This window comes from Oncorhynchus tshawytscha, unplaced genomic scaffold, assembly GCF_018296145.1.
Source record: "Oncorhynchus tshawytscha isolate Ot180627B unplaced genomic scaffold, Otsh_v2.0 Un_contig_2795_pilon_pilon, whole genome shotgun sequence".
In the NCBI taxonomy this organism is placed as follows: domain Eukaryota; kingdom Metazoa; phylum Chordata; class Actinopteri; order Salmoniformes; family Salmonidae; genus Oncorhynchus; species Oncorhynchus tshawytscha.
The window spans coordinates 165,206-188,190 of record NW_024609578.1 but is presented as its reverse complement, the minus strand read 5'-3'; the positions used below and the strand labels follow the sequence as shown (position 1 = coordinate 188,190).

General features: G+C 40.5%; 1 protein-coding gene across 5 annotated transcripts in view; it reads right to left on the bottom strand.

Annotated features, from left to right (window-relative positions):
• LOC112214449 (nuclear factor 1 X-type) overlaps nucleotides 1-18,878 on the bottom strand; it is a 41,599-nt gene extending 22,721 nt beyond the window's left edge. The window contains exons 1-3 of one of the 5 annotated variants that reach the window (XM_042316036.1): nucleotides 17,938-18,878; nucleotides 11,191-11,274; nucleotides 3,236-3,271 (exon numbers count right to left, since the gene is read on the bottom strand). In XM_042316036.1, the coding sequence (XP_042171970.1) occupies nucleotides 3,236-3,271; nucleotides 11,191-11,274; nucleotides 17,938-17,940 (123 nt within the window). In that variant the 5' untranslated portion in view covers nucleotides 17,941-18,878. Of the gene's footprint in view, nucleotides 1-3,235; nucleotides 3,272-7,244; nucleotides 7,573-11,190; nucleotides 11,275-17,937 lie in introns of those variants that run through there. The other 4 variants (XM_042316037.1, XM_042316038.1, XM_024373193.2 and 1 more) reach the window with 4 other exon arrangements.
• Nucleotides 18,879-22,985: the final 4,107 nt, after the last annotated feature.

Below are 22,985 nucleotides of genomic sequence, written 5' to 3'. Positions count from 1 at the left end.
CACCATATCCTCTCACTTCCAGACAAACTAGTTGTCAGACAGTCAGTGGTCTAAATATTAGATAATAGGTGATAATAGGTGATAATAGGTGCTCCACTCTTTAGATTCATGACTAATCATGGAAAGCACATACTGTACCAACGTGTCAGTCCATCCCATGCAGCTGCCTTATTGCCCACAGCTCCTACAGAGCTGGGATCCTTCCCTCCATCCCTCTGTTGATTTGCATGGGAAAGACACATTTTCACTTTAGCCCCATCTCTCTCCCATATTGTACAGACGTATTTGTGTGTGCCTATGTATATTCTAGCTCAATTATGTCATTTGTTTGTGTGTGTTGTGTGTGTGTGTGTGTGTGTGTGTGTGTGTGTGTGTAGCCATGGCTGTAGCCATGGCAGAGCACAACATATCAGCGACCACGAACCGCACTGGGGCTAAAGGCATTGCCAGGGTTCTGCCAAAGCATAATCCATTCCAGGGTTGACATGAGCGAAGGGAAAGGCAGGAGGGTGGAGACGGCAGTGCGGCGCATGCATGCACGCACACACACACACACACACACACACACACACCACTCTCTCTGCACACACACTGGATATCCTCCTATTCTTCTTGGCTGGAGACTCCCATGGCAATAGCAATAGGAATCCATTCTCCACGGATGCTAGGACAGCTGTGCAGATACTGAATGAGACTCAGTTGGTTTGGGCTTTTCTGCATGCAGCTTGAGATAAAAACTACATGGTACTTAATTCAAATCTATATTCCCTCTTGCCAAAATACATCCAATTCATCCAGTCTTTGTCTTCCCCATCACACAGTGTACTGAATTCTGCATAAAATAGACAGACATTTTTGGAGATACAACAGTGGACCCATCATGGACTTACAAAGTCTGATGGAAAATGTTCAAAAACATTTATCAACAAAACCTTGATATGTCCTTTAAATATTCTTGATATGTTCATTAAATGTTAACAAGTCGGGGCATCTCTAGGTCCAGGACACAGTACCTCCTCCCTGAGGAATAGATAACAGCACCAGCCACCAGCCAGCCCATATCTGTGATGACAGAGACCAGGGCTTTGCCACCTCATTGTTTATGGCTGTTTGAATTTGCCAGCTCCACCACCTACCAACCAACCACCAAAGGAGACTTGAAGCCGCCGGTGGTGGTGGTGGTGGTGGTGGCCTGGTAGGAATTAATAAGTAAAGGGAACGTGTCCTTGTGAGCGTCTGGCATTGTGGCCTGCCGGTGTCCCCATTACATGATGGGAAAAGAGCCACCCGCTGCCACGAGACACCTGGTGGTAGGCCATTGGGGTGGTGGTCCGGTTTCACCGTAACTGGTGGTTCAACAAGGGATAGAGGAGGAGAACATAATAATGTTCACATATCCATTAAATTCATTACTGACTTGGGCTGTCTGGAACACAGGGGTTATTATTCTACTGGCTCACTGGTATGGCTATATTCCACACCAATCAGAAAAGCACTATCAGACTACATACATTCATTGCATCATTCTGATTGCCTTTACTGCAGGGCAGGGGGTGGTTGGTCTCCTGCACAACTGAACTCAAGCACAGTAATATTATAATTCAAAATATCCGCCATTGAAATTCTATAAAAGTCATGAAAGCCTACTTTTCTTCCCACTGAAATTCTGTGTTTTGGAGCACTACACTTTGGGTATTTGTTTTTGCTCCATAGATTAACCTCAGTCACACATGGTTCAATGGCTGCATATTCCACACCAATCAGCTGTCCGAGTGCCTCTTAAACATCAGTATAAAACATCATTGCCATTCAGCCTAAAAAAGTGGATCCTGATCCTGTGATTTGGACCACACAGTGGCCTAATCACATTTGGACGAACGGAAAAATCTGTGTGTTTGTGTGTGTGTGTGTGTGGATGTGTGTGTGTGTGTGTGTGTGTGTGTGTGTGTGTGTGACATGTGTGGAAGTGCATGGGGCTGTTTGTATGAGTGTGTATCTTTAATTCAAAAAATCCAACATTTCTGTTTATTCAGACTGTGGTTCCATCAGATTTTAATCCCCTGAACAGCTGTTCCAATTCATTTTCCAGGCCTGGGGAGAGAGAGGGGAGAGGACAGGAGGAGGGGGGAGAGGAGGAGGTAGAGGAGAGGTTAGAGTAGGGGAGGGGTGAGGAGAGGTTGGTAGGAGAGGGGTGAGGAGAGGGAGTGGAAGGAGGGAGGGTGAGGAGGGTAGGGGAGGGAGTGGAGGAGAGGGAGGGAGAGGAGGAGGAGGAGGGGGAGAGGAAAAGAGGAGGGGTATGGGTGAGGAGAGATTGGAAGGCCGCCTCACAAAATGTCTACAAGGAGGTTTCAGTGGAATATGTTTTTATTCAAAACACCATGCCTGTTAACAACTGATAATGACATAGACAAATATCATCTATTTTCATGCAGCAACACACAGTAATACATACTCACTTAGGCCTAACATAATTTAGGATCATTTAGGCATGTGATTAAGCCACAAATGTATCCATGGAGGTAATTAAGACAAAGATGAATTTTTAATTGATCTGCAATACAAAGATGACTTGCAACAAGAAATATGTTCCTTAGGACTAAATTGTTTCTAAAATCTACAAATATATGTTTAGTCTTTCTGTCTCAAATATGCATGCAAATAATGGGTTAATGGTAAAACATTTTGGGTTTGCCACTCAAGGGTTAATTGCATGAAAATGGGAAAAGCAAGATACATTTCCAAGGCAACAAGTTAGCAAATTTTAGATGACATCATGAAATTATGTGACTTACTTTTGCTAAACATTAGGCCTATCTGCTTGAATAGACGGCTAGTAGGCTACTTTCGGGCCAATCGGTGCTGCTGGGCTACAAACTGCAGAAATTAGGCCCATAACAAAACTGTATTAAATAGCCATCTTGCTCTTTCTCCGCAGTTAACTTTTGGTTTATGTATGTTAAGCTTTTTAAATAACTTAGTAGGACTTCAAGCCGACAGCAAAAGTGATTGACTAGCAGTGAGTTGTCTAGAAAAAACGGGCCTTCACTGCTTTTCAAGAAAGTACGAACGTGTGGGAAATACATTTAGCAAATGATGCTTCCTTTCAATAAGATTAAGGTTTTTAAAATTGAGTTAAAAAAAAGAAAGAAAGTAATATGGGCTTCAACAAACTATGATAACAATGCCTAATAAAATGTATATAACACACGTTAAAAAATAATAGGGCAACACTTACCACTAATGGATTGTTTAGAAGGTGAGTAGTGCAATACTTTAGTGTCGCGAGGGTGTTAAGAGGTGTGAAAAGCATTCCCGCGCAGGGGTCACCGTCCCGCGAGCAGAAGAGCAAAGAGAAGAGGATGTTAAACTGTAGTACGAGTAAGAATAGTATAGGGTGATCACATTTTATTTATTGTATAAACTTTTGATCATAAACAAAGTCATTAGCATAAAGTGGCTTAGGCAAATGCGAAAAGAAAATGGTTATGACCTGGTGCGCTTTATGGGAACAAGCCAAGCATGCCATGCTTCCGTGTTATAGCCTAACAATAGTCTATGCCTAATAATGACTATAACAACAATAACAATGTCATGTTTATTTTTCAATATCACGGATACTCCACTGTGTAGAGAAGAAAAGTGTTGAATTCTGCTTTACTGATCTAATCTGGCTTGATTATACGTCCCTATGACATAAATGAAAAAGGCCTACACTCCTGTAAAAAAAAAGGGTTATTCGGGTGTCCCCATAGGATAATCTTTTTTTGTTCCAGGTAAAACTATTTTGGGTTCCATGTAGAATCCTCTGTGGAAAGTGTTCTAAATGCAACTCAAAAGGTACCTGGAACCAGAAGGGTTCTTCAAAGGGTTCTCGACAGCCGAATAACCCTTTTAGGTTCTAGATAGCACCTTTTCTTCCAAGAGTGTAGTGCTGCAAGACTGGAAAAGGCAACGCTATTCTGATAATGGTGTCTAATAGCTAAGGCAATAGCCTATATCAGCCAGCCACACAACACGGTGAATTTGGTATCGTCTATTTCCATACCTGCTGTGGATACTTTTGGTATGGACTTACATTGTAATGTTTATAACATCATAAAACATGTATAAAGTAACACATGACTGAAGTATATCCGAACCTCTGAATGCTTTCCATAATTTACCTCCATTACACCCCATCCATCTCGCCAGTCTCCAGAAAGCCTTTTACCACTGTTAATCATTTATTCGATTGTTTATATTGTGTTGCCATATCCGAGGTCCAAACTCGTTTTTTAAAATGATTAACCTTAATTAAATAAACAAAAATGTGAGTCTACATCTGCAGACAAGAGGCACATCAGAAGTGACCGGAATGCAGGAGTCTTGGGCTGGGCTGAGAGGCGCAAGCTCCACGCACGCTGGACGAGTGCAATGCACAAAGCTGTTCTCTTGTTGAATATCTCCCTAAAATGCATGACCATACCAAACTCTATGTAGTCAATGTATAGCTTTAAATAATATATTTATATAGTTTATCCGGTCCAAATGATTTAGCCTATGGGCTTTATTCTGCATATGTGCAGCACGTGCGGAATGTGCAGTCAGTTCTGCTGTTTTATTTTCATACTGCCGTATATAGCCGCTTTAGTAAAATAATTACAACATTTATCAATTCCAGAAACACTGTAAATAAATATGCATGAACAAATTAAGCTATATGTGTAAACTGCTTAACTGTTGGAGAGAAAAGTTCGAGTCTATATAGAGATTCCTCTCTGTGCATCTGATAAAGTCCCATTCCATCATTTCTAAATATCTGGGCCTATTTTCTTTCTCAGTTGCATTTAATTTAGACCCGTGTGGCCTAAAAAGTACAAGACCCTCTCTTCCAATATATATCCACTTCTAAAAAAAGTATTCAAAATCAGCTTTGTCTTTTTCTGTCAATCTGGGAGTAGAATAGAGAACAACATATGATCATTCTACAGTTTTAAATGGAAACAGACTACTGGCCGTGCCCGCAACTGAGAAAAACACCCTCTCTGCCTCTGTAACAGGAGTCCGAGGCATGGAAGTCAAATTGTTTTAATATAACACTGTAAAATCAGGAATAAACTACACATCACACAGGCCTTGGCAGTCTACTGTCCAGTGAAACCAAGGGATAAACAAGTTTGCTTTATAGGAATAGATTTCCAACAGTTATGCCACTGGTTAGGAGAGTCATAGAATTGCAGATAATATCAACAACCATTCTATTTTGGATGCAAAAAAAGGCATGGCTTTTTAAAGAATCCATAAAGAACAAAAAATCTACACAGAAATGCATAGAAAGAAGAGAAGCAGACCACTACAATGTTTTTGCAGAACCAGGAATATATTGATGCAGAGAGTTAAATGATGGGTGCCTCGCGATTCAGTTTAGGCCAAGGAACTTTGTAGGTTTATATTATGAGGGTTTGTATTGCTAAAATATAAAATATTTTCAGTCAGTGGGCTCAAAAACCCCTGTTGTATGTCACATGTATCTGTGAACATATACTGTTGACAGTACAACTTCAAGCAGAGCTTTCTCTGGTGTTTCCCTCCAAGTTACTTTGCCAAGCTAAGGAAAAATCCAGTTCCAAGAGTAATGATATTGCACATAAGTCATAAATGAATAGTTACTGAACCTCATAGATTTAGGGTTCTTTGTTAGTCAAAAAAGTTAAGAAATGATGTGTGACATTTGGTCATTTTAGAATCGAGCCTGACCTTAAATTACTGTTCATGTGACAGAGAAGTTATAGGACTATTACTAATACACATGATGTTTTCAAAGTAAACACATCCATAAACTAAATAACTAACTGTTTAAGTTATCTTATGACTGTGCAATGCACTGTTTTGTTACAATCCATTGACCACATCTCAGGCACCATAATACTTGTTAACACTCTCTTTCCTCCAGCACAAATAGACTATCATTTCATAAAATAGAAAAAGAGAAGCTTTATATATATTTTCCAAAAATTCTTTGAATTTAAAAAAGTAGATGTAGATTCTGAGACTGTTACCTGATCAACTCTCCAGTTTCAACAAATACAATATATCAAAACAGATTTTACATTTAATGAGCATATTGAACAATAATTTATTTAGTTATATTATATAGCAAGAGATTCTATATTGCTTTACAAAAGTACATTTTATTTGGGTAGGACCTTATCAATGACCAATTAGTGCCAATAAGCTGTTCAACTCATAAGCTATCTGCCCAACTGTCCTCAGAAATGTGGAATATTGCATGTGGAAGTACAAGAGTAATTCCCTATTGAATATGAGGGAACTTTACAATGCATGGTGTATGTATATCAAATATACCAGGTTGTGGGGTCTGGACATCCACTGTATAGTTGAAAGTAGGTTATACATTTAGGGAAAAGCAGCACAGAGTAAAACATCAGAGGTAGGTTTCTTATTCAAAGTTATGGAATATTTATTGGCTGTAAATTGTGGGATGGTTGTTTTACTATGAACATAAATGGTCAAGAGTTTATAATAGCAGATTAAATACAGCATTTGTGCTAGGTACAGTGGACCAGAGAGTCGCTAAAATAAGTTAATATCAACTGGGCATGATCAGAACCTTGAAAATAATCCTTATGGCGCATATATGGAGTGAGATATTCGTGCGTAAAATAGTCTAAACATTATATTCCCGAACATTTACTTTCACTAAATAGGTACGTTATGTTAATCAGAATCGAGCACGGTTGACAAGTGTAGGCTACTGTAGAACTGGCGGCAGCACACACCGACCTAAAGTCCTCGACTGTCAAACCGTTAGCGGATAAAGCTTTTTGACGGCCACGCTTCCACATGTAGCCTCTCTCACTGCCAAGCGTTTGCGAGATCAACATTTTGGAAAATGTCAATGTAAGACCATCCATTACATGTAACACAAAACTTCAAGTCCAGTTCTCTACATTCACTCCTTTCTCCTCCTCCACTTCTCCCCTCCTTTTATATTAAATAGATTCGGGAGGAGCGCCATTTTCTCTACAAAACCATGTGTAATGAAACGCATAAGAAAGCCCTGCGAAGAAATGCCATCTAAGAAGGAAAAGTGTCAGAGATACAAGATAAATGCTATCAGAAAGAAACAGAGTAACAAATACGCTCAAATTAAACTATTACATAGTTGCAAATGGTGGGAGCACTAATCTAACCCGCAACACCGACTGTATACTAAGCAATAACAATGAAATAATGGCATTTACCTGTGTCAAGCAGTACGGGGAGTACATGGTTATTTTTAGAAATGAAAATTGGAGAGCTTATTTAAGTTGGATGGAAGTTCGCTGTAGTGCTGCATTGCAATCGCTCGCCGTCCTGTTTCGCTCACTCCATGCTGTACTGTAACCCCGCCTAGAAGGCTGAAAGTGAAAGCTTACACAAACTTTTGGGGGAAAAAAGTTTTGTCTCCCACCCTCTTCCACCGATTCTCCTTTCGTGCGCACGGATATTTTGGGTGGGGATTGATCAGGGGCGACGGTGTTTGCTATACAACATAATATCATTAACACGAATCTCCCAATTTCGTAAATCATGCTGCGGCAAACTTCTGCTTAATCCGGTCTTTTCAGCTCATACTCAGTAACCATGCATAATGACAATACACCGTTCTCTTTCTTTAGGGTAACAAATATGTTATTACGAGGGTTAAATGAATAGGAACGCCGAATGCGTAATATCCAGCGTTTTATCAGTACGACGTGTATAGAGTAGACTATATCCTAAACGAGAAGGTAAAATGCTTTACAGAAGGTCCTCCAGTCTGAGCATTGTATTTTGCAATGAGCTAAACATTTGCTATAGCTACGATGTGATTTTGTTTTGATGTGTTTTCTATGAAATATTATTATAGGCTTATTAGGCGTACCAGTTAGTAAAGTCCATGCAATCATAAGAATATGATTGCTTTAAGGTCAAAGGTGATGCTTCATATGGGGCCTATAGCCGACAATAAAGACATATAATGTTGATAAATAATGACTTGATATTAAGAGATTGACTTAAAATATTGGAAATGTCATTTCTTTTCCATCTGAGGAAGGAGAAGGTAGAGGAAACATTTAATGAGATTGGAAATGAACGAAACTAGGGTCTTGGTTGGGATTAATTTTTATCTAGACCCATGTAAATTTTACTCTAGCTATGTAAATGAATGGGTATACCTACAATAGTAAGACATTGTTATTACACTACAGTTACACTGCCTCTGCATAAATTAGTTTGTGAAACAAATGTAAAAAAATATTTGTCATTGTTCTGCACATTTTGTGTTACTTCTATGTGTTACCCCTGATACAAAGGCACTTTCAGCATGTTGACTGAATTTCAGTGCACACTTCCAGCCCAGGCCGTTGTACTAGTAAGACATTTCATTGCAGAGTGTATAGAACACTATCAGACATCAGGTCCAGACTGAAACCTGTAATGGTGACTGCAGTTGAAACAGCAGAGCCACATGGTTGCTCTGGCTTGGGACATTTACTACAATGAAGTTGACTTGAAACTGAAAAACAGCCCAACCTGAGGACTGCTTGACAACAACATACTGTATGCTACCAAAACAAGATAGTGTCCCAAGGAAGGAGGAGTGTATTAGAAAACATATTGGTCATACTGAGAACAATTTACAGAGGCATGTACCCTCTCACAGACAAAGTCTTTCTCTCACTTCAATTAAATTCAAAGGGCTTTATTGGCATGGGAAACATATGTTTACATTATACACACACACACACACACACACACACACACACACACACACACACACACACACAGCACACGCACATGCACGCATGCACACAGTTTTCATAAAGTAATAAAACAAGTTTTGGACCAGGTCCTAAGTGTGGTATAGTGTTGTGGGGGTAAAGTCATTGTGGAGCTGAAATTTTGATCAGACCACTGGAGTCCCTCAGATTTATGAGGCCTACTGCTTGTGCATTTACACCGCAAGCCTCTGCAGGAGAAACAAAGAGATCTGGGCTCTGTGTGGCCAATTATACTGCACACAACCAGGGGAGCCAGAGACTGAGGGAGGGAGAGTCAGAGAGGGAGGGATATAGAGAGAGATAGGGAGGGAGGGAGGGAGGGAGGGAGGGAGGGAGGGAGGGAGGGAGGGAGGGAGGGAGGGAGGGAGGGAGGGAGGGAGGGAGGGAGGGAGGGAGGGAGGGAGGGAGGGAGGGAGGGAGGGAGGGAGGGAGGGAGGGAGGGAGGGAGGGAGGGATATGGAGAGATATAGAGAGACCAGAGAGGGAGGGAGGGATATAGAGAGATATAGAGAGACAGGGAGGGAGGGAGGGAGACAGGGAGGGAGACAGGGAGACAGGGAGGGAGACAGGGAGGGAGACAGGGAGGGAGACAGGGAGGGAGGGAGGGAGGGAGGGAGGGAGGGAGGGAGGGAGGGAGGGAGGGAGGGAGGGAGGGAGGGAGGGAGGGAGGGAGGGAGGGAGAGAGAGAGGGGTGAAGGGAGCGAGAGCGAGAGAAGACGAGGGAGGGAAGGGAGGGAGGGAGGGAGGGAGGGAGGGAGGGAGGGAGGGAGGGAGGGAGGGAGGGAGGGAGGGAGGGAGGGAGGGAGGGAGGGGAAAGTGTGTGGTCAGGGGTTTGTGTAGACCACATAACTGTAACCTCCCCTTCTCACCACACAAGGTCATGCTCACAGCATTCCATACCGGTTGATTTAATCCGTGAATATGAAATGACTGAAATGACAAACGTTAAATGACAAACGTTACCTTGATATTTCAGAGTGGGACTTTCAGAGTGACAAACATACACATAATTTGGGCAGTTGTGTAACAGCAGGTGGAATGAATCCTGTTCCCAAGTTGTAGTCTCTGTCTAACTCAGTGTATTCATGGAAGTTCTCTCTCTCTATCTTTCTCTCTCTGAAGTCATAAAAAGCACACAGGACCACAAAAGTGAAAGGTTACAGAGAGTGGGTTCGAAGGGGATCAAAAACTGTTTTCCTCCTTTATAGAGTTGAGTTGACTGCAACACACGCAAACACTCATCCAGCATCGCTCCTTAAATGAGCCCCACATTTAGTGGTCTATGGGAGTAAATCGCTCATTAAGTAACACATGGTAGAGCCATATGCTATGGTTGTTGAGTCTCTCCTTTTCACACCATGGAATATACATATTTGCTGTGCTACAACACTCATTGTGGTAAAGTCAATCATGGATTTGCTGTTATAATGAAGTACTGTAGCAGCATCTGCAAGGGTTGTTTTGTATACCACGAACACACAGAATCTATGGAAACACTCAAATATACGACTCAGAAGTTGCGCACAGAATTCACAGGGTTCAAAGTTTGTGCTCTAAGATTAGGATCCCAACCAATGACTCCCTCATATATGAAGACAAAATGGACAGACAGAGGACTCTGAGGTAGCTGGAGTGGTGATGTGTCATGGTAGCCATGCGATGTGTGGGGCATAACCTCCCTATGAGGAGGTGAGTACAGATACCCTTCTCTGGATGGCCTTGAACTCACTGGCCCTGATATCTAATATGGTCATATTAATGCTTCTCCCCTCTCCAACTTCTCCACCAACCATGATACTCAATTACCTCCCATTATGGCTCATTTCTGTACCCCGGGACACACAATACACTGTAGCAACCCAGATTCTCTATAACTTGGCAAAAGGCTTTAGCTGGAAACAAAGAGTAGAAAACTGGCTCCCACCTCATTAACAATCACATTTTCAGTCATCCACAGACTCCCACTCCCCCGGATCCCGCAATTCTCTTTTTATTACCATTTCATTTCAGGCCGATCACTGTAAATCCAATGCGCTCGCTGGGTGGAATTTTTAAAGCTGCATGTTTTTTTCAACTGTGTATAGTTTTCTAGTTTTTTTTGGTCCTTTTTTCATTTTATACAACTCTGCATGCTGCACATTATCGTTATAATTTTCTTTCCCACGAGGGAAGGGCGCTTCGGCGGAGTTGCAAGGCCTTTTTCTTAAAGTGTGTGTGGAAATAATGATTGTAATGGTTTGCAGCTGAGGAGAGGGAGCTGTGAGTGACATTATGATTGTGGTGTAATTACCAAGAGCATGAAAGCAGACCATCAGTCAGAATAATGACTAATGACTCAAATAACACATTAAATAATCATAATAATAACAATAATAATGCATACCCTGTAGGAATCTGATACTACAAAGCATTCAGGCATCCCAGGACCTCTGGAGGGGTCTTCATTCACCAGAAAGGTTTCGGTGGCCTGAAACGTAACACAACAATCATTCATAGTATCAATGCATTTACCATCCTTTAAACAACTCCTTAACAAATACAGCACACAACACAACATCATTTTAATTTGAATAATAATAACATTATTATAATATTATTGCTATTGTGTATTTATTAATTATTTATTGTTATTATTATTATTGTTCTTATAATTATAATTATTACTATTGTTATTATTATTGGTCAGAAATTATGTGCCAATTACAGTTTAGTCAAGCAACATCAGCATCCTGTACAGAACCTCTAATGGTAAATCCCTACCCCTCTTATACTCACACACAAAGCATGATTCATAATGTGCACTAGCCAACTCATATATGATGCAGGCCTGAACTCCAGTGCTAGAACCAGAATGGAGACCAGACCGTTTCAGCTGCTTTTGGATCACACCACACAATACACACTGACACAATGGCATTTCCTGTCCCTGGTTGTCACCTGGTGACTTCTCCCACAGTGGTGACTGATTCAGCACAAAACATTCACACAGGGCATACATTCACTGATCGATGCAGCAAAGGTATTTTTCTAAGTGTTGTTTCCTTTCAGCACAGTTCATTTGTATGCTGTGGAACACACCAGCTGGGCCTTGAGCGCTGAATGAGCATCCATTCCAATTCTGCCGTCAATTGAGGCAGGCCAGCCCAGACAACATAGCTGGGAGGAAACCTTGGTATGGAGAGCTGGGGAAAAATCCTATTTTCCAGAACCTTAAATTCTGATTTCTCAAGTTTCACAAAACAGGAACAAACACTGTTCGAAGCCAACTCTGAATGCATGCTACTCTTAACTTGTACCTGGTAAACATACACTATATACACAAAAAACAGACATTAACACACACACACACACACACACACACACACACACACACACACACACACACACACACACACACACACACACACACACACACACACACACACAGGAACAATACTTGAAGGAATACTTACACACACAGACACATGCATAAACAAACAACACTATAATAAGTCCCAGACTTTGGCTAACCAAGATGTGGCTAGAAACACAGGCTATTCATATCCCACCCAATGAGAGGTTAGCACTCTTGTCTTTTCCCTTTTAACACTGAAGGGGCATCTGTGCCTGTGTGTGTGTTGGTGTGTTTGTGTACGCTGTATAAACGAATCATTTAATGCAAATCCATTGCTTACTTTTGTATATTTACTCTTCAAGTTAGATTTGTGAGTGCAAGTCATCCAAAAGAACCGAAAAGTCAAATTAGACGATTCATGACGTTCGGCTTCAACAACCATGTTCGTACCGGCCATCATTAATATATATGGAGGAGAACAGAGTGAAACCATAAAAGAGTTCCATTACAAGAAATGCTGTTTCTCAGCTCTTCAAAGGTTGTTAAAGACCAAGGTTCATCTGTAGTATGTCCTTTACTCTTCTAATGGACATATCGTCCTAACAAAGGCATTAACAGTAGTAGTTCTGCTTGCCACGTATTGGCTATTGCTGTGATAATGATACCGGTCTCTTCATCAGAGAAAGAGGCTTATTCTCAAGCCTGAGGGTGTTACAGTACTAAAAGCGGTTGGATTGACCAGTGGTTTGCTGAAAGGAGGGGGGAATGAAGGGATGGAAGGATGGAGGAATAGCAGAGTAAAACCTCTCCCTCTCTGCTGCATGGATTGCCTTCACACTTGAAAAGGGGCATCATTTGTTTGAGGCGGCACTGATTGTTTGATGTAGCTCCCTGAAGCCCTGGCCCCCTTTTCCCTTTTCTCTGTGTTTTTATGGAGCATGTTGTCAATTATATATGCCACCCTTTTTCTATATATATATGCAACATATGAGCAAAAATAGTATCAAGGACTCACTTAATTAACACCTAAAAAGCTACAAAAAGTGATTTGATGTCTGTGATTGAGTGGCCTAGATGGGCTGTTATACCGAATTCAAATGTTCATCAAAAGCAATTGATTGAGATTTGATTTCTTAACATTCCCATGTTTGGTGAACAGTGAATGGTCAATGTAACTGTGTGGGTTTGACCAGCAACTAAAACAAAGGCAGAAATTTATTTTCCATGCCGCAGACACACAGTCTCTCTCATCAAAATGATATACAGTCAGGTCCATAATCATTGGCACCCTGATCTATATTGCATGGTAACATTTTGGGTAAATTATTTTTATTTTATTTTTTATTTTACCCCCTTTTTCATGGTAAATTGATATTCCTAGTCTCATACAAATCTCAAAATTGTAGGACAAAATATGAAATCCTCCCAACCAAGTTGACTGACTTTTAACACAGCTTGCAAAACCAATCAGTTTTCCACAATGATTCAGGAAACACCGTCAATCACATTTAATTATTTTGCCTAAATGACATGGAAGACAATGGATTCAACCAGGTTTTGCCCAGTCCCTAACCCGGACCTGGGCCATTGATCACCCCAGAGCCTGGGCTCGAACCCAGAGTCTCTGGTAGCACAGCTAAACCACTGCGCCACCCGGAAATTGAATGATTTTATACTAACTCTACTTGAACCCCATTGAAAACCTGTGGTTTGAATTGAAGAGGGCAGTCCATTGGAGCAGATGAAAGATATCAAGGATCTGGAAAGATTCTGTATGGAGGAATGGTCTAAGATCCCTCCCAACATGTTCTCCGTCTCATAAAACCTTTTAGAAAAAGGCTCAGTGTGGCTACCCTCGCAGGGGAAGGGTGCTAGAGTATTGAAAACAGGGGAAGGATTCTAGAGTATTGAAAACAGGGGAAGGGTTCTAGAGTATTGAAAACATGGGAAAGGTTCTAGAGTATTGAAAACATGGGAAGGGTTCTACAGTATTGAAAACATGGGAAAGGTTCTAGAGTATTGAAAACATGGGAAGGGTTCTACAGTATTTGAAACAGGGGATCCAATCATTTTGATCCCTATCTATTTCAGAATGGTTTTGAATTACTTTGTTTAAAAAATATCTTTCTCTGAGCAATTGTATTAGTATATAATAACATATTTTCCTTTTTTGAGCATACAATATCGCTCAGTATTTGTATTATACAGTCATTTTTGCTCACCCCGGACATTCTCATCAATAGGTGCAAATTTTCTACAGCAATGATATCCTCCCAGTCCCACTCAGTGGCTGCATGAGGCTTCATTGTATACCCTAACAAGCATAAACCTTTCATGGCACAGGATAAGTTTGTTAAAACATCTGGGGAGAAATATGTGTACGTTGTGTGAGTTCACGCCAGAGCCACCTCAGGGAACAATGCTGGAAAAATGGGATATTTTACACCTGCATCTCAGGAGGTGAGGGGTAAGGGGGGGGGGGGGGGAATAATAATTAGAAGGGTGTGTGTAGGATTGGAGATTGCTTATTGTTGTACAGCTGTTTGGGGTTTGCCTTTGATACTTTCTCTTGCATTCCATTTTAAGTCGGAGGTGTGGATAATGTATTTGATGCAAGTTTATTATGTTTGCTCAACCTGGTTCTAAATACAGAAGACATTTTGAAAAATTTAAAATGCAAATACAACTCAACTGATAAATAGCCTGTGAGCTCAATTGAATAAATAATGGTGTTGACTCTAATTCTTCATTAGAGACCCTCAACTGGAGAACAGGCAAAAAGACATCAACTGTTGGGAAATTATTTCAAATTAAACTTGGAGGGCAGAAGAGACTGTAAAACAGTTCTAAACTAAATGGAATGAAATGACTCATTAAGCGTTGGTGTGCAGTCTGCATTGGTCATAGCACTATTGTTGAGTCTGGACTATATCAAACATTTGAGGCATTATTTTGAATACCATTTACATGACCTGCTCACCGTCATCTCAATTTGGTCTGACGCTAAAAATACACTATAATGCACATTTAATGTGTGCCCAAGAATGCAGGACAACAGGTTAGTGAGGGGTGGCAGGTAGCCTAGCAGGTTGACTAGCAGTGAAGTGTGTTGGGCCAGTAACCGAAAGGTGGCTGGTTTGAATCCCTAAGATGACTAGGTGAAAAATAGGTGAATAATCTGTTGATGTGCCCTTGAGCAAGGCACTTAACCCTAATTGCTCCTGTAAATTGCTCTGGATAAGAATATCTACTAAATGACAAAAATGTAAAAATGGGTGTGATGTGGACATCTTCTTCTCTCTGCAGTAGGCACTGCCAGATGCCTTTAAGGGGCTGAGGCTGGCATTCTAAAACAGGGGGCCTCATTCTGAAGAATCAGGATGGCTCAAAATGCAACACAACTTCTGCAGCATATGGACAGCTACCAAAACTTGATCCATGTTCATAGTCTATGTACATAGTCCTCATAGGTTATGGCTCCACTAGCACATACACCTGCAATAACAACTGCTAAACACATGTACAGTATGTGACTAATACAATTTGATTTGATTTGAGTCTACCCTAACTGCTAATCTAAGATGACCTTGCATGACACCAAACCTATAAAAATGAAATGAGAAACTGACCTCGGATCAGAACTGAGAGACAACTCTCTGCACCCTTTATAGGATCACAACCAGGGGTTAATATGACACATATGCATGCCATCACCAGCTCCAAGTGTTTATTTAACAAAGACAAACCCAAGCATTCATCTGGATTGCAACGCCAATAAGGATATGGTAGCCTCTACACCACAGATCACAAAAGGGCGAAGGAGGACCCATATACACAGTGAGAGATGACATCACTGGCAGCGACAGACAAGAGCTGTTGAAAACATATGGCCTGGAAACCGCCTGTTTGATCATCTCGGGGTGAGCTGCTCCCTCTGTACATACACATCAACATCTACAGAGTGGGATATACGATTACCTAACAATTTACACAGCTCCTTGAGATTATGATACAGTACTCCTTCTCATACAAATCACACACATCCTGACCCTGGGCCAGACCATGGAGCCCTCTAAAAAAGACAACTTTTAGGGCCTGAAGTCAATAGAGGGAACGGCATTATAGAATACTTAGAAAAGAGAGCATACATTCCTTTGTGAAGCATATAAAGCATATGTTATTCTTTAATATATGCATATATTTATGCACTCCTAAACTACAATATATTCGATAAGTGAAGGGACTCAATGAACAGGGTGAGTTTGAAGGATTGCCTTAGCATCCTTAAATACTGATTATGTGTGTTTACATGTCTAGAATATGTTGGGCAGAAATTCTGTCTAGCTTTTCATTAAAAAGAGGTGACAAATAAACATAACCCCATGTGAGGCCTGTCCTGAATATTGTTTTTATATTAAGTCACTGTTGAGCTACTTGGACTAGTGCCATTCCAGTTTGCAAGTAACCACATCATTATTCAGACAAATACTTTTCCATATTCATGTGCAAATAGAATTGTAGGAATCGACATGTCAGTGGTTCCTCAATAGCCAATGTACACAAAATGGCCAACTCAACTGATCCTATGCCAAGAGATCAAGCTGAAGGTCAAGGACCTTCATTAAGTAACACTTTCCATGACTAATGTAGAGCCTAATAGCAGTCCACTTCTACCCAATATCCCTCAACTGGACTACTTTGGGAAAACACACAAAACAAATTAAGCACCAGAATAGATGTCCTTTGTGCTTACATTTAATCAGGAGTCGGGTAGTTTTACTTGACAGTCTTAGAGACATGATTCACCCCACTGTTTTACTGTGTAAAGCTTGTATCAAACTTTGCTTTGGTCTAGGCCTACTTATAGTGCAGCAATATTATCTGTTCTCAAGAAACTCATGTTAAATGTTTCAAGTCATAGAGGAAATTAACCTCTACTGAACTAAACTCTCCATTACAATATCATAACATGCCATCCATCACAAGGGTCAGTGCTGTGGACTTGGTGGGTCTAGTGGTTATTAGAATGGTATTGTGCTCTCCTTACTGCCCTGAATTCAGTGAATAGCCTTTACAGCTATGCGTAAATACGCAGCCGTCGGTAAGACGTTATACCGGTAGATAATATTTAACAACAGAGCACGAGTGGAAAGCAGTCTCGCCAATTATCTTCCACAACTAACATTGATTTCAGCAAAAAAAAGCCAACTCTTAGGGTAACGTCCCCTATAAACTGTAGCCAAAATGCGCTTATAAACCAAAAAGTAAATGCGCTCGTTGACTATTCACATTAGGTGAATTCGGCTTTTATGTTACTGCTTATTCAATTTCTTGACGCGTTTGGATTGTGCAACGCTGCCTTGACTTTGTGTATAATATAGATACATCAAAGTAGATGCTTTATTGGTGGAGAGCCGTGCTCTGCTTTTCAATAAGGGGGCGACAGCATGACCAAGAGCTGCAATGACTGGAAGCAGCTCAACTGCCCCGGGAATGTAGTTGAGTGGAGGATAAAGGAAGATAAATTATCCGCGTTATCCTTGTTCAAATATAACCCACTTATATATATGATTTAACATAAAATCCTATACAGTATCAATATGAGTTTGGGTAGTGCAAAGTTAACTTTAATGTGCGGTATTACTCCTTAAACCACTCACAAGATAACTTCGGGGGTAATCATTAATCGTTTTTGATGCACTAGCGTGATGTTTTTCCTGTTTAAACAAAACATTAAGATGTTTACAAGCTTTCAGATATATAAAATAACAAATTATTGATTTACACAGCACGTACCATTGTGGAGCAGGGAAATGTGCCAACAGTCTCAAATACCCATTTTCAACTCTAAAAAAGTTCAGCTTCCAAAAAAAGTATGGGAGAGAGAAAACTACTCGTTTCTTCTGATACCGGAAGCAAAATAACCCTAATACGGGACGGCCTGTGGCCCGGTGAACATTTTTTTAAATTGTAGTTTTACTGTTTCCTCCAACAGGGAAAGGGAAGGGAGACGGCTTATCCAAGTCAACCACTTCCCGGCTTCATTCGGGATGTTTATGTCCGTTATTCACGCGTGGGACTTCCATGAAAACACGGGCGGCGCTTGTCGGAGCTGTGAGGACTTGCTCTGGTCGCCTGTCAGTGCGCCATCCCTTCCGTCCGCTCTGTTCACCGAATACCCAGTGAGGCAAATCCGTGCACGATGCTAGCGTATCGTCAGCTCCCAAGTAACAGAGCAGAGGTCTCTCTTTGCAAGGGGCCGACAGTAAGTAGACTCTACTTACGCGCTCACAAATCAGCTGTTGCTTCTGTGTGCCTCAAAGGAACTCTGTGTTATCCTCATCCTCTGGTCCTCCTAATAAAAAACAATACAAAAATGGAATTCCCTTTGGTTCTTCTTCATTTGATCTTGCCCATATTTACTCGAGATAAAAAGGAGACCACAACTAGTACCAGATCTGGCACCATAGATGTTGCAAGTTTTGGAGAGAGGTGATACTTGATCATATCACTATGCCAGGCGACTTCACGAGAACGCGCATATGTATACGCTAATCCCGGTACATATGACTGAAGTGAATGAAATAGTTGGAGTTAACAGCTGTTAAAGTGTAATAAACCCAGAAAAAAGTGCTGTGGCGGCCCAAAGCGCGCGGAGGCGCAGCAGTGGATCGCGGCCGGAGAAGCGGAGGGCTGGTGAATTATTAATAAACGGAGTGGTTCACAGTCTGTCGTGCTCAGTGAGTAACCAGGACGGCAGCTGGGGGTTAGATGAATTAAATACGGACTCAGAGTAAACCGTGGACGGCAGGGGATTACTACTCACCGGCTACAGTGTAGAGGCAGAGCGGGAACGCAGGGAGGGAGGGAGAGCAGAGAGGGAGGTGGTATGATAAAATCCCAATCATTTTAACATTGGTCAATGATATAAGCTATAAATTACTAACCTCTCTTATCGGTATTAGGCCTAGATAACATTTAATTATTATCCAAAACAAAGATGTAATCAGTGCACACTGCAAGCAGGGATATGTTTCTTAGATTTTTACATGTTTATTTAGGCTAGTCATGCCAGATATTTTACAACGATGACAATTTGACAGTAAAGGCCTAGCAGTTATGAGGCCACAGTAAGCTATAGGAAAATATTTTGTAGTCTAGATTAATATAAAAGGACATTTTTTTCAACATAATAATATACCCCATGTGTGACCGTCACGGTCCTGTTTGTGCGTTTTAGTAAGAACAGAGCAGGTTTGGAATAACTTTCTCTGACTTGCAGTGAAGGACGAGATTAAACGGGGATTTACCACCAGTTTTGTAGGCTGCAGAATTATTTCCACTGCATTTTCTACAGAATTCATCCACATTTAGCCAACTATTGTAAGCAAACTATTATTTCTTAATGTAGCCTTAGCCTAGAGCAGGAACGGGACAGGTGCACGGATTGATGAGGCTGATCATTTTTGCACCCTGTTCAAATCACTGTGGTGTTATTCATATCAAACAATACTGGGCAATGAAATTCATCTGACATTCAATAGGACTTGACTTTAATAGAATATTCCTTTATTCCAACACATTTCTGCGTCGACCTTTAAAAGGTAAGAATATGCAAGTGTTGTGACGCCACAAAGTATGAGCGTGCCCAAGGGATTCCAATAAGCTAACTGGTTGTTCATCTCCTCTTCCGCAATATACGTTTATGACCTTATATTTAGAAAGACCCATGAGAAACACAAGCTGTTATTTAGTGTTAGAGCTCCTGCAGGTTTAGAACTTCCGGAGAATCTAATAGCTGGAGAAGAGCAGATGATGATGATGATGATGATGATGATGATGATGATGATGATGATGATGATGATACAGCAATAACAGAAAGAAACAACTAATACCAATATTATTGCAATTGCTGTAATATTATTTGTAGGCTAGTATTAGACACTGATTAATATAAATATATACATGAATTTATTGTTATTATCACCATTAACCACTTGTATTTTTACAAATCATAATTGGAAGTACCTATTTATTGCCTCCCCAGTCGAAATTCCTGCATTGTAATTTCATAGACTCAATGATGCTCTGCCATATAATGTCAGGAGCCTGTAATTCTTCGAATACAGTAACTTTTAAAGAAAAAAAAACAAATTAGATTTCATTCTAACGAGACTGGATATGGCAAGATCAGAATGACACTTGTTTAATTTCTACGAGAAAATACATTTACCACAATACAATTCTGATTTGGAAGGAAATGGATTACATTAATAAATGCAGCGTATCCCCAATGACACCGTTTGGATATTTTAAAAGTGTATTCATAGATTTAAAAAGTGGTTGATTTGCATGACATTTTAGATACTTAAACAGACAGTTTGCATGTCCAATAATAGGCTGCATCCAATTCAAATTATAATCTAAAATCCTCCAGAATGCAGGTGAGAGACCCGCAGGTTAGATTTAGTAATATTAATTCCCGGAATGTATGTTTCCCTAGTCTATTTAATGTCATTTAGGCATTGAGGAAAAAACACAAAAATACAAATTTGGTTTATTCTTTGAATGTTTTATGTCATAGGTCTACATCTACATATTAGTGTGGTTTGCAACAAAATACGTGTTAAAACATGTCTGTCACATTTAACTAAGCTGTATTGATATTAGGCCGAAATACTTTTTCATATTATCTGCTTTAAAATTATTATTTTTAGGGAAAAACGTTTCTTTAAATTGATAGGTGCTATAATTTGTTTCAAAACTTGTGCCAAGTATCAGTTTAGGCAGTTAACTCTCAGACTAATATTATTTTGTTCTAGGCCTACAGAATATGAAAAGTTGTATAAGGCAGAAGATATGATACAACTAGACCTATACAATCAAATGTGTAAAGAAAACACTAGGCCTGTTTGTGACAATGGCCATTCTCAGCCTTTTGTCAATTTTACCTTTATTTAACTAGGCAAGTCAGTTTAAGAACAAATTCTTATTTTCAATGACGGGGTTAACTGCCTGTTCAGGGGAAGAACGATTTGTACCTTGTCATCTCGGGGATATGAACTTGCAACCTTTCGGTTATTAGTTCAACGCTCTAACCACTTGGCTACCCTGTCATTGTGCGAACATCACACAAAGACGTCAAGCCTATGATCATCATCCTAACCTCATCATCCTAACCTTGGTATTCGCTTGGACAACACAGTTCAGAGAAAACAAGCGAGTAGGATACATATTAGTGCCTGACCATGCATTTCTCTGTCTGACGATGCTGTCGGAAAACACACAGCCTGATACCAGGCAGCCACTACTTCATCCGGAAGTGTAGGATATAACAGCAAATTACACTTCTTTATTATTTTACCAATTGTATATATTTTATTTCAGCACTTTATTCGTTCATGATATAGCCTATAGGCTAAACAACTTAGTAAAGCTAAGCATTGTATCATATCCTGATTTCCCACATCTTCCTCATCTATAGTTGTAATTGTCTGTCACATGTAGGCTCTCAATTGCTCTGCAATCTGAATTCGCGATAAGCCTACTTATCTAAACGATTAGATATAGGCAACAATGTAATAGCACAAAATGATTTATTTCTGTTGAAGACAAACCATTGTTGTCTGATTTCTCATATAGCTTAATGTCAATCTTCACTTCCCTGCATGTGAAATTATTCCAAATGTAAAAATAGAATTTTTGCACACTGAAATAGAATAATACAAATAAGATGTATATATTACAAACAACAAATTGACTGTGTTCGCTATATGAAGTGCAGAGCAGATAGACTCATGCACCTGCCGGCACACTAATGAGTGCATAACAAAAACTCATCCAGAAGTTCAGTTAATAGAATGATTGAGTCAAAGAGGGCCATTCGATAAAATAAATAAATAGGTAGCCTTCTATTTCTGGAGAAATAAATAGACCTTCATCAACTCAAAAACGTTTTTAACCAATCCGGAAAAACCCGAGGTAGGGTCTGGGCCTGATGCATCTGCTTCGTTTTATTACTCAACCGTTGGAGTGATAAAACCTGCTCTCCGCACTTTCACCTGCCCCGCGAACCCAAATGTCTGTGTTTAGAAATGAAGAGTTGTGATTTAAGAGTTTTTAAGCATGTTCTAAAGTAGTTTAATTTAATTTAATTTAATTTTAGGCCCAAACAAAGGTCACAGCGTGCGTGATGTGTCGTAGTACTGTAGGCATATAGTGAGCATAGGCCAAAAACTAAAGAGCCACTGTTCTCGTTGCACAGCCACGGCCGAGAAATAAAATTGTGCTTCTGATGGAGCCCAAATGCTTCAAACTGATTGCTTCACAATCCATTCCCGGCCTAAAGTAAAACGAAACAGTGTTGCTCTTCGGGTAGCATGAGCTACAACTATAGGCTATCTGGTTCTCATTAAAATGTAAATGGATTTTCAGGCAGCGTTGTAAAATGTAAGCCCTTATTTCCCAATTCCATTATTCAATTCCTTCTCGCGCTCTCCTGCACTATCCAGGGACTTTACTTGGATTCCCTTCCGTTTCTCTACAGTTTGCCCTGTATTCTCGGCTTGAGCTTTACAAAAAACTGGGAAACAAAAGTTCCACTAGACAACGGCGTGTCTAGGAATGCTGACATTGGCATTGCGAACAGGCACTGGCTGAAAGAGCCGCAGACCGGCAGCCTAATTCACCGCCTGTTTCTCCCCCAAAGGTACTGTAGGCCCGTAACTTCCCATACGGAAGGACAAAAAAGGTCTGTTTACACGCACACTCGCTTCACCTATTCCCACACAGTTCTTTAAAACAGCAATGCAACAGTTCTCTCTCATGCATACCTTATCCCCAGT